This window comes from Solanum stenotomum, chromosome 7, assembly GCF_019186545.1.
Source record: "Solanum stenotomum isolate F172 chromosome 7, ASM1918654v1, whole genome shotgun sequence".
Classification (NCBI taxonomy): Eukaryota; Viridiplantae; Streptophyta; class Magnoliopsida; order Solanales; family Solanaceae; genus Solanum; species Solanum stenotomum.
This window is the reverse complement of record NC_064288.1, coordinates 2,048,008-2,060,726: the sequence shown is the minus strand read 5'-3', so window position 1 is coordinate 2,060,726 and position 12,719 is coordinate 2,048,008. Positions and strand designations below refer to the sequence as shown.

At 33.5% G+C, this 12,719-nt stretch overlaps 4 protein-coding genes and 1 non-coding gene across 6 annotated transcripts in view; 3 read left to right on the top strand and 2 right to left on the bottom strand.

Moving 5' to 3' along the window:
- LOC125871081 (60S ribosomal protein L18-2) overlaps positions 1 to 12,719 on the bottom strand; it is a 271,584-nt gene that overhangs the window by 223,923 nt on the left and 34,942 nt on the right. The window lies entirely within an intron of this gene.
- LOC125871055 (protein VAPYRIN-LIKE-like) lies at positions 84 to 1,803 on the bottom strand. The gene has a single exon (XM_049551641.1). The coding sequence runs from the start codon at positions 1,700 to 1,702 to the stop codon at positions 230 to 232; it is 1,473 nt and encodes a 490-aa protein (XP_049407598.1). The 5' UTR covers positions 1,703 to 1,803; the 3' UTR covers positions 84 to 229.
- Positions 6,732 to 7,381, top strand: LOC125871088 (histone H2AX-like). Its single transcript, XM_049551683.1, has one exon. It carries the CDS (start codon positions 6,798 to 6,800, stop codon positions 7,224 to 7,226), a length of 429 nt encoding a protein of 142 aa, XP_049407640.1. The 5' UTR covers positions 6,732 to 6,797; the 3' UTR covers positions 7,227 to 7,381.
- On the top strand, positions 7,703 to 7,775 carry TRNAA-UGC (transfer RNA alanine (anticodon UGC)). The gene has a single exon. It is a non-coding gene; the product is annotated as a tRNA-Ala (tRNA).
- LOC125871070 (uncharacterized) lies at positions 7,834 to 11,948 on the top strand. Of its 2 annotated transcripts, XM_049551658.1 has the most exons (12): positions 7,834 to 7,964; positions 8,048 to 8,147; positions 8,281 to 8,389; positions 8,877 to 8,965; positions 9,145 to 9,201; positions 9,361 to 9,469; positions 9,589 to 9,690; positions 9,804 to 9,868; positions 10,674 to 10,777; positions 10,860 to 10,924; positions 11,339 to 11,393; positions 11,582 to 11,942. In XM_049551658.1, exons 1-12 carry the CDS (start codon positions 7,901 to 7,903, stop codon positions 11,740 to 11,742), a joined length of 1,080 nt encoding a protein of 359 aa, XP_049407615.1. In that variant the 5' UTR covers positions 7,834 to 7,900; the 3' UTR covers positions 11,743 to 11,942. The 2 variants fall into 2 exon arrangements, with proteins under 2 accessions (XP_049407615.1, XP_049407616.1); XM_049551659.1 differs by lacking the exon at positions 10,860 to 10,924 and having other exon boundaries at positions 7,839 to 7,964; positions 11,582 to 11,948.

Below are 12,719 nucleotides of genomic sequence, written 5' to 3'. Positions count from 1 at the left end.
GTTGTAAAATTTAGAAACAGGTTTTTTCAACTTTTGGAACTCGAAAATTTTGAGTTCTTCTGAATTGGAATTAGTAAATTTATTAATGATCAAATGAAAGGATATATGTCTTAGTTTGAATACTTCCAGTGTGGTTTACAATGAAAGTATAATTTCTGCTAGGTCCTAATATTTCAAGGCATTTCAGATTATAGAACTTAGAAGTTACAGAGAAAACACAAAAAGGAGTTTACATTAGTCTAAAAAAATATATTAACAATCTCTTCACAATTTGAAAGCAAGCTCTTTCATGTTTTACATGATACAAAGTGGTAGTATGTAGATTTGAAGGATGGTTCTTGAAATTCTCGAAATCGCATGGATTCTGTCCTATAGCTTTGAAGCTCTTCAAAATAGCCTTAGCACCTTGTGTAATTAAATACATAGCCACATCTTTTTGTCCAGCCTCAATAGCAAGATGAAGCGGCGTGTGTCCACAATCATCAACAACATCAAGCTTAGCTCCGTGCTTTACCAATACCTTTACCCCTTCGATTCTACCCTTAAAAGCTGCTCTATGCAAAGGAGTCCAACCATTCTGATCCTTTCCATTCACATTCGCCCCTTCTGCGATACATTTCTTGATATTAGCAACATCCCCTTTTCTTGCAGCCCTATGCAAAGTGTCTCCTAGTTGTAAAAGATCATACAATTTAGAATGGCCTTCATCAGTAGCAAGCTCATATGCAGTCTTCCCTTGATTCGTTACAGCATACTTTGCAAAAGTGGAATGATTTAGTAAGAAACCAACTGCTTCAACATGGCCTTGTTGAGCAGCAAAGTGCAAGGGAGTCCATCCTTGAGAATCTAACATATCTGGATCACTCCCTACTGAAACAAGAAACTGAATCAATTCAACATGCCCGTGATACGCTGCTATATGAAGGGGAGTTCTACCTTGTGAATCAATTGAATTCAAATCTATGTCAGCATAACCCAAACAAAGAATCTCCATTAAGTCCACACGGTCCGTGGCAGCAGCATAATGCAGAAACCTATCAACAGAGTTGTCAATAGTATAACCAGACTCAATCAGAACCTGAACAGAATCAAGATTTCCATATTTCACAGCCAGTGACATAACGGAGTCTCCATCCAAGTCCCTTCTATTAACATCAGCACCAGCCTCAATCAGAGCTGAAATAAAGTGGGAATTCCCATTCTTAGCAGCAGACTTAAGCAATGAATCAAGCTGACAGCCATCACACAAAGACAAGGCTTTTGGGAGAAGTAAACTAACATCCAATAAATTCTTGGATGAAAGAAGAAACTCCACAACTTGTGGACCAACAAGGGAAATAGGAATCTTGGCATCTTTGAAAATATGTCGTCCACTTCTTGAGAAAAGACGGCGAAGATCATCCTCACTTGCTTTACCAGTAGGAAGCATAGACGACTTAACCACAACGGTGTCTAAAGGCGTATAAACAGGAGGTTGATCACAAGAATTAGTCAAGAAAAGAGTGAAGGAAGCTGTTGAGAGAGGAGGAATAATAGTAAATGGATGTGAGAATGAGAAAAGAGAAGGGTTGGTAGTAGAAAGACCAACAGCAACAGACATGGTGTGCATAAGATTGGTTAATTTGAAAGTTGCACAACACTTTTGGCCTTTGATGAAACAGAGTTTGAGTTCCTCCAAATCAGGCTTAACAAGTCTGTCCATGCTTTGTTTCTATTGAGCTGAAAGAAATATAGCAAACTGATTAATGATGATTGATTAGAGTAATATATGAAGATGCCAAAATGGATGATGGCAACATTTCAGTATTTTATGTAACATTGTTTGCATCTGAATACATTTTTAATTAAGGTGATTGTTGTGGAGAGTAGGAAGGTGTCATTGTCACTTTGGAATCAAAGACACGGGAAAAATTAGCAAATATAAATTACTATCATTAGAATATTGACAACTTCTTGGCCCTGCATCATCTCAAGATAAGATTATTTAGCAACAAGTTTCAAGCTTTATTGATGGATCAACTACTCCATTTTATACAATTTTGACCAGGCACAACCTTTCTATTATTTGGACTAAACAAAATATTTGGCGGGGAGACAATGAACTTGAAATGTCATATATGAAACTTGTTTTTTCTCCGAGGAAATATGATCTCTTGTATAACACATAAAAACATATCATTTAACTCGACTTCAACAGACATCCATGCCTCCAACTTTGAGTGTGTATACTTAAACTTATATAAAGCTAGATGAATAGACATACGTATCCTAAGTGATGTCTCACACGAATTACCATATAGGATGTGTCTATGTGTGCACATCCAATTGGGAATCTAGGTAGGCATATATCATGGACTGATACTACAAATTTGGTGGGACTAAATGACAAAAATTCACTTTTTGATGACCAATTATTCAATTTCATTAAAAATCAAGTAATTGGTCAACTACTACTATGCAGATTGAAACAGCTTGATCCTTAACATCTCAACTAATAGCTGTTATTAATTTGATCCTTTATTTTATTGCTCTTTATTTATAAGGAAAAAGTCATATAACCCAAATCAAAATCGTCACTGAAAACCTTATTACTAATTGTTATTCATGATAAAAGTAACGAGTCCTATTCAAACAAATATTTTTTTAAAATGGGTGGTTCACAATTTGATATGTGAAGAATATTATTGAGACTTGAAAGTAAAATCAAATGATATTATTATTATTATTATTATTATTTTCAAATGATATTATTTGAGAATATCGTGAGGGTTAAAATCATTTGAATATCCTTCTAAAAATAGATAGACGATCCAAATATATATCTTCACGTTTATTTGTCTCTGTGTCTTAGTTGAATGACTCTTAGAAGTTAGAACTATTAGGCTTTTATTATTTTACTTTTTCATTTTTTAAAATTCAATTTTGAAAATTTTAAAACTTTTATACTTAATCACAACTCATACGTCTTATCTTGTACGAAGTAAAACACTTTACCTTACGCCACACCTTTTAAAATATTGATTAGAATATTGTGTGTGAAACTTTTGTTTGGATTTTGGAGGGTGTGCTATGATACTGTAAAATGAATCTATTAACTAAATTGGGATTATTGGTATTTGGTAACAACAGCATATTCTGTGGATAAGTAGAGTTCAGAGTGTTGGTAGATTTTATCACTATCTCATAAAAGTAGAGAAATTGTTTTTGGAAGACCCTCGACTCAAGTACCGTAGCAAATCAAATTACAAAGAGATAAACACATTGTGAAGGAAAAAAACATAGCAACTAACAAGAGAAAGAGTGCAAATCCTGCGAGAAAGAGAACAAAAACAACAAAATAGTGCGACATCAAAACACAATAAACAATCGACTATAATATTACAGCCAGTGTGATGACAAACAACTAAGCCCTCGAAAAGCAAGACAACACGTCACTGCCTACTACCTTATACCCTAATACATATCCTACACACCCTCCTATCTAAGGCCGTGTCAACCTTAAGTTGAACCATGTTTTGTCTAATCACATCTCCCATTACTTCTTCGGTCAACCTCTACCTCTTCTCGTTTCTACTATAACCAACCAATCTCTCACACCTCCTCACTGGGGTATCTGCGTATCTCCTCTTAACATGTCCAAACCATCTCAATCTTGCTTCCCTCATTTTGTCCACCACAGAGGTCACTCTCACCTTATCCCGAATATCCTAATTTCTAATCTTATCGCTCCTTGTATGCCCACACATCCACCTCAATATCATTATTTTCACAACATGCATCTTTTGAACATGGAAGTTCTTCACTAGCCAGTACTGCGCCCAAACAACAAAGTCGGTCTAAACATCACTTCATAAAATTTACCTTTAAGTTTTAGTGGTACCTTTTTATCACACAAGACTACAAATGCAAGTATCTACTTCATCCATGCCGCACCACTATTGGTATTTGGTAATTAATTGATATAGTTAAAAGTGTTTTAAAGGAACTTATGGCACCTCGATATGAAATACTCTCTCCGAATTATTTTATTTGTCACATTTTATATTTACATTTCCCGTAAAAAAAGTGAACATATTTTGACTATCATATTCTTATTTATTATCTTTAATAATTTAAAATGTTAATTTCTTTTCAATAAATATTATTTCTGTAATCTCTCTTTAATAAATAAAAAAGTGTTAATCTCAGCAATCAAAATATTAGAGTATGTGCTCTTTATTTAAGTTTTCTATGCTAATTAGTCAATACTTATTACTTACAATAATTATTATTATTTTAAAGGCAAAATGAAAAGAGTATTCAATTATATAACGAATGTACCAACGGTTAAGACATGTCTTGCATCTCCTATCTGTAGACACGTAATTTTTGACCGAACATAAAGTCTTACACTATTTTTTATTCCTTAAATGTTTATTATATATAAATTAGATATTTTTCTTTTATCTCATCTTAGTAAGTTTATTTTAAAAGATTTGAAAATAACAAAAAATATATATATTTTGTTTAATAGTATTTCTTAATTATAATTTATTATTAACTACTAAATTTTTGCTAGTATCAAAAATAATTAAATAATTTTCTTATTATATTATTATATTTTGTGATATTATATTATATTATATTATATTATATAATAATAACGTAACTCCCTCTCCCCATGCTACTTCACCACTATCCCAACCCACTCCACTATCCAATACACACATTTTATTTGATTATCCTTTTAAAAAAAAGGGGGGACCAGATTACACGAGAAAAAAAAGAAGAAGAAAAACCTTCCCATTTTATTTGATTATCCTTATAAAAATTCACCAACAGATTCACATCTTTTCTTCCTTACCCATTCTTTTCATATCAACACAAACACATATACCATCACAAACAACCTACAAAAGTTGTAGGTGTTCTAATCGAGCTTCGGTTAAGATTTTGCAGTATTCAACTTTACTTTATCTTTTTATTTAATTTATTCATGGAATTTGATGTAATTTTATGACAAGTTTTATTATATTTTGTTTCCTTCATGAATTTGATAGAAATGATTCATTTGTTAATTGTTATATCTCTATTTCATGAATGAAGGTAGCTTTAATTGATGATTTTGTTTTTATTTATTAGTTGTGATCTCTTAAAAATGAACGGATCATAACTTGTTCTTGTCTTGATTTAGATAAGAATGATAAAGTAGGTATAGTTAGGCTAAAAAATAAATATATAAATAAATTATTGTTGTTTTATTTTATCAAACAAAAAATGAGATTTATTTTTTTGCAATTCGGTATTGTTTTCTTTGATTAGAAAGTGTACACTTAATTTTGACTTCAACTTTAAGAAATTGCAAAAAATAAAAACATATGAAAAATGATCAAAAAATTTATTCTAGAAATTTAGTATTTTACTTTATTTGTTTTTTTTTAGGAATACATATTTTCTTTTAATGTTAGATCAAACACTTAAACAAATTAAAATATTTGTTTCAATTAAGAATGTGGTTACACATCTTTTTTGAGACATTAAAATAAACTCAAGGATGCGGTGACGCACCTTGTCCACTAATATAATTAGTTTTTATTAATTTAAGGTAGTGACTTATAAAAAATAAGGTTATTAAGTGTGATGCAAAGAAGACAGTTATGTTTCTAAAATGTCAAGATCGAGAATGCAGTTATGCATCCGGTTTAAGACTAATAAAAATTCAACAATTAAAAAATAAGTGAATCATGGCCTTAGACACAAATTATCCAAAAACGTATTAAAATAAGTATAAGTCAATAAAAACGACCGTGCTAGAACCACGGGACTCGAGGGATGCCTAATACCTTCCCCTCGGTCAACATAATTCCTTACCCGAATTTCTAGTTCGTAGACCAAAACTAAAAGAGTCATTTCCTATTGATTAGGGATTCAAAAAGGTGACTTGGAACACCACAACTCAATTCCAAGTGGCGACTCTGAAAAAATAAACTAAATAATCTTTTAATCAATAACGTCACTTAAATTGGAAAAACCCCTCCAGCCTTGCGCAAAAAAGGGGTGTGACATCTCTGGATACAATTAACGTACCCATCATTTTCGCTTCAATAATGCCAGGTCGTCATTTATGTGACAAGAAATTTGATACCTTAGGACAATTAAAGTTACTGTCGCATGATTCTCTAAAATAACAACTAATTTGGACTATTTATTTTTAATTAAGACAACAAGTAAAGTGATTCGGAGAGAGTAACTCCTCTATCTTAAAATACTTGTCATTTTTTATTTACACATTTTTTAATAAAAATATTAGTTAGAAAAAATATTTAATTATTCTATCCTTATTTATATATCATAATTGAGGTGATTGTAATATTCAAGAATAACTACTATTTAGGGTCAAATAAAAAGAAAAAGAATTAACTTTATCTTAGATTACGAAAATTAATAAATATTTTGAGACAGAAAGTATATATTAAGATTTAAGGTTAGTAGAAAATAATAATGGAAAACTTTATCCTCCGATACACTTTTTGTTTAATTAAAAGAAAAAATTAATCAAAGTTCGAAAAGATGCCATGTTGGCAATCCGAGTGAAACTAATCAGCCAATCATATTTCAGCATGGAAACTAACAAAAGAAAAGGCAAAAAAGAAATGCCACGTTGGCGATCCTTGAGAAACCCAACGAACCAATCAAACAACTCACATCAACTCTATATAAACACAAGAAAACTCACTTTGAAAAATATCTACCGGTAAAGCAAATTCAAATTCTTAAACAGAAAAACTTCTGTTCTTCCTTTGAATCAATCAATCAACATGCCTTCAACAACTGCAACCAAATCTGTGGCCGGTCGAGGAAAAACCCAGAAAGCTTCAAAATCCACTTCCAGATCTCAGAAAGCGGGTCTCCAATTCCCTGTGGGTCGAATTGCTCGGTTTTTGAAAAAGGGTCGTTATGCTCAGCGAGTTGGTTCTGGTTCACCGGTGTATCTCTCAGCTGTTCTTGAGTATCTAACTGCTGAGTTATTAGAACTTGCTGGAAATGCTGCGAGAGATAACAAGAAGAACAGGATTGTTCCGAGGCATATACAGCTTGCTGTGAGGAATGATGATGAATTGAGCAAGTTGTTGGGATCTGCTACCATTGCTAATGGTGGAGTATTGCCTAATATTCATCAGAATTTGCTTCCTAAGAAGATTGTTAAAGGGAAAGGTGAAATCAACTCTGTTTCACAGGAGTTTTAGATGTTTAGGTGTTGAAGTAGGAGGAATTGGGTTGTGAATTTTGATTTTAGGGTAAATTAGTTGGGAGTTTTTCGTATGTGAATTGCAAGTTTGTTTCCTCATTTTCTTCTGTTGGATTATGAAAGATTAATAGATTTCTTATAATTTCTAGTTTATGTTGCTTCGACTTTAATATCTTCTCTCTGTAAAGCAAATCTTGAAGAATTTGCTTATCAAAATGGTCTCTAACAATGCCATGAAAATTAAAATACACTCTTCTGCAATCGAATAGAAAAAAGTTATTGATTTATCGATTCAAAATAATCGAACTGAACTGATTGATTTCTCTAATGAATTATGCAACAAGCAAAATGACTGATCTATTTAATGTAAATTGTTTTAACAGTAAACTTTCCAAACCATAGAAAGCACTAATGAACCAAATACTAAACTGTATTTCAACACTAAATTAGTAAAGATTACTCTTTTAAAGCAAAGGGGATGTAGCTCAAATGGTAGAGCGCTCGCTTTGCATGCGAGAGGTACAGGGTTCGATCCCCTGCATCTCCATTTTTTCCTTTTTCCCCTCTTTTAGTACTTCTTTTTCTTTTTCCTTATCTCTTTTCCATATCCTCTTTTTGCTCCCTCGCTTTATTCTGCAAATTCTATGAGTTTCTTAACTCCAGTCATTAATAATGGCGTTTGCAGTTCCTCTATTCAACCTTGCTCAAGATTTGACTGTCTCCAGACTCTGTTTAGGTTTAACTTTTGTGTATTTATTTTATAACATCCAGAGAATGCAGTCTCTTTAACGGCCTTAGAGTTTTTTGTCATTCTCACAGGAACCATGGCTTTCGGTGAGCAAAACACCTTGGCTGAATCATTTCAACTCCTCGACAAAGCTTTCAACTCAGGAATTAACTTCTTCGATTCTGCTGAAATGTAATCGTCAATCCTTATTTACTCCTCTTAAGGATACTAAATTAGTCAAATTATAATTGCGAAGTAGATTGGATGCAGAAGATTTATAGAATGTTTTGTTGATTTGTGCTTTTATAAAATCAATGAAAAACAGGTATCCAGTACCCCAGCGTGCAGAAACTCATGGCACAAGTGAGGAGTATTTTGGGCGTTGGATTAGAGAAAGAAAAGTCCCTCGCGATAGTGTTGTTTTTGCCACTAAGGTTCTCTATTCATTAGCTCTGATCAGCAATTCTTCCTAAAGATTAGAATATTGTATGAAAGATATGCAATTCTGTGTTACTATTCCTGAAGGTCGAATTTGGGTTTAAGCCTCAGCATGATTGAATATGATGTGTAGGACTAGTTAGGATAATTTGGCTGAATAGGCTAGATCTTCCAGAATATGTCTGGCATTACTAAAATGTGACAAAGGAGTTGATTATGCAAGAAATTAGCACTTCTCTATGCCTAGCCGTCTATGAGGCACGATTCAATACTTGGTTGCCATTCGAAATCAGTAGCATTATGAGACACATTCTTGCTTTTCCGGAGTCATAAGGAGTAAAATTTATGTTGTTGGCTGTGAAAGTTTCTTTCTAACATGTAGTTATAAGTATATTTCCTTTTCTTCGTTTTTATTGTTTGGAGCTGGGATCTTATTCCAACTGCACTAGCATTTTGATATCTTCCACAACTATGTTGTAATAGGTCAGTGGACCATCTGGACAAATGTCTTGGATTCGAAATGGACCAGAAAGCGTGGATGCTCGGAACATAACTGAGGCGATTGACAATAGGTTTGAGTAAATTCTTGTTTTTGGTTTTTGTTACCTTTACATTGACCATTCAGTTTCTGTTTTGACTGCATCAGAGGCATGATTTTGACAATAAAGTGTGCTTTTGAAGATGGTCTCTATCTGCTATGGTTTATATTTTTGTACTGCGTCTGATGAGGTACCTTATTGAATTGATGCAGCCTGTTGCGTGTAAAGACGGACTACATTGACTTGTATCAAATTCACTGGCCTGATCGGTTTGTAGATAAATCCTACATTTTGTGGCATTGTTTTCTCACAGATGTAAACACTCAAAAAAAATTCATTTATCAAAATTTAAACAGATATCGTAAGACGTTTTCTTCTTCAACTGTCAACGTCAATTCTGATGTTCACCATGTTAAACTTTCTGGCAGCTATGTTCCTATGTTTGGAGAAACTGACTATGATCCCCTACGACATTATACTCCAGTATGTTTCGAGGAACAACTTGATGCTCTAGAAAGAGCTGTTGATGCTGGTAAGGTCAGTCATGACAGCAAAGATGCTAACTTCACTAATTACCTTTCCTCATGAAGGCCGAGATGTTAACTTCATAAATTTGGTCGCTATTTCCTATTGGCTGTTCAAATTATTCTCTTTAGATCAGATACATTGGCCTTAGTAATGAAACACCATATGGCATTATGAAGTTCCAACAAGTTGCCAAAAGTAGAGCAGGGAATCTTCAAATAGTGTCTGTTCAGGTGTTTTTTGGTTCAATCCTATTTTAATGTAGAGACTTTTTTGTCTTTGCCTCCTTCAAATATTGTTTCTTCACTAATATAAAATAACACTTGATTCGGCTTCTTCTTTTCAGAATGCGTACAACTTGTTATGTCGAAATTTTGATTTAGCTATGGCCGAATGCTGTCACAATGAGAGGTAATCCTTGGATTGTGTGGACAACTTTGGGGTAGGCATTTTATTTGGGTATGCGGTGTTGCTTTCTGTACTACAACATCCAATTTGTGCAAATGAAGAGGGTGCATTGTGAACCTTCTTGGATATTGTTTGCAAAGCATGGACGGCTCTAATAAACAGATACTGGTCCTAAATTTGCTGACAAGATCATAGGAAACTGAAAGGAACGTGTCAGGAAAGCACAATGTTAATCTGTTGATCCCAACAATCTCTTTTTAGCATTCGGACTGTTCAACAATCATCTAGGAACTCTTGTATTATGCTTCAACTGTATTAGGACTGTTTAACATCCTCTATAGCTACAGTGAAAGCTTTCTATTTTTAGTGATACTGGCATGTCATTGCGTCTGGTTGTTTTTCCTGCAAAGGCAACATTAGTTTGAACTATATGATAACTGTCCTTGGAGCTCACTTGACTTGTTTCAGTTACCTTGACCATGATTCTTTTGCTACTTTTCATCTTTGTTTGATCTGAGCATATCTATAGAGATTTTCATGTACACTTTTCGGAGAATCAATCAAAGAAGAAGAAAAAACAACATGTTTTTAGGATTTGAACCTATCGGTCTTCTAGGGGAATAACAAAGGGATATAACTAATAAAATCTCTCTTCAATGTGGCTGCTTTCTGCAAGAACAACCTGCCTGTTGTCAAATTAATGAGAAAAAAAACTGTTGTGAACTTAGCTCATCTGTTAAGTTGAAATATTTGTGGAATTGACTGCTGGTAATGACCTCTTTGCTTTCTTCTTGCTGAATGTCTCTAGGATAAGCTTGTTGGCATACAGCCCTCTGGCCATGGGCATACTTTCTGGGAAGTACTTTGCCGAGGATGGTGGTCCACCTAATGCTCGTTTAAATCTGTTTAAAGGTCAGACTGGTTGCAGTTTCATTGGAATATTTAACTAATGCCTGTAAATTTTTTCACTATACTAATCTCTAACTTCTGGTAGGGAGATATAAGGAAGGGGAGTCCAGATATGACCTGTCAAAATCTAATGTTTTATATGCTGCCAAAGTAAGGAAATTCTTCTTCCTAAAGCTGTCTTACCATTTTGCTTAACTCAATTATATAGAGGTCAGGAAATACACCTCTTTAGGCAGAGAATGACCACTGCTTATTTATACAAAAATGATGCAATTCTTAATATGTGGTGTGTGCATGTGATGAAATATCTTTTTGTTCATTTTCTGCTCGACATGTAAAACTCAAACTTCTAGGAATCCTTGGGGAAAAAAAACACTCTTCTGGAAGAACCAAATTTTCTCATGGGTGTGATATAGTTGAATACTTTTTCTCTTTAAGACTGTAAAATATGTACTCTAATGTTTGTTCCTGTAGTTAGCTATTTTCTTCGCTAAATTATTTAGTTTCTTATGACATACAATTGACATTTACCTTTGTAATCATGAATTTCACTCATTTTTGCAGTCATACCTAGAGATTGCAGACAGATATGGCATTCATCCAGTTTCTCTTGCAATTGGTATGACCAATCTTCTTCCGAACTCCTATTCTAGTTCCTATCCACTACTGACCATAGATAAGCCTTTCTAGATATTTTCCTAATGAACAAAAACTGAAATATTATGCATGGTAGTCATTTGATTGAGTCTGTGACATACAGATTTTGATATATACTACATATCTTTTGACTTTGAATTGTTTGGGCAGCCTTCATTATGAGACACCCTCTCGTGGCTAGTGTTGTTTTTGGAGCCACAAAAGTTTGGCAGCTTGAAGAGGTTCTTGCTGCATGTAAGGTCAACCTCAGTCCTGAGATAATTACCGAGATCAACAAGGTCCACTCTAGGTTTCCAAGCCCTTGTCCATAATCATATCAATGTCCCTGCTCGTAAAGAGGCAAGTTAAAATGTACTACTGCTGCAGATTATGATTTCTGGATAGAAACATTAGAACTTGATCATTGATAACTGACCGTCAAACAGAGATGTAAGATTTTAACTTGTTTTGTTCAACATTTAAGGTCCTTAACACTTACCATTGAACCATTGAATTTAATATTTGTCAATAGATTGGTGATTTTCAGCTGTATTACGTGTCAAAAATGATGAATTCAATTGAATTGAACCTATCAAATGTATGATCCATTCGTCTACACTAGAATAATGTGTGAAAAGGACAATCACATGTGAAAACAACGTAGAAGTTGGCCCCGAGTGATTGATTGGTGCTTTGTATCTATAATATAATACTAATGAAAAAAATAGAATAATGGATTAGAATCAGGGACTATTAACTGTTCCACAATTGTATATTTCAACACGGCAACCCAATGATGTAGAGTTAGAAATGATTTCGTATTACCACTTATAAATTGAAAAGAAAAATATAATTCAAATGTTTTATACGTACAAAAATGATATTTCTATTGTCCCAATTTAAGTGTCTTACTTTGACTGACACAGTTGAAAAATAAAGAATGATTTTTGAATTTTGTTCTCTTAAAGTAAAGATGTGTGTAGTTACTTAAATTTTGTTGGAATTGGAAAACTTACTCAACATAGAAAGATATACTTTTTGAGGGACAGACAAAAACACAAAAAAGTAAGACACTTGAATTAAAACGGAGGACGTATAATACTAAAGCATATAAATTGCAAAACGCTACAAAATCTACCTCCTTAGTGTTAAGTGGTCACTTAGACCGCGTAGCCGAATGTTCCTAATTTTAGCAACAGTGTGTGTATGTTTATTATGTGCAATGACTTTTCTCAAGGACAAAAGATGAAAATGACAAATGCCTTGAAAGAGTCATAACAAGAAATGAATTTGTTTGTTTAGTGATGAC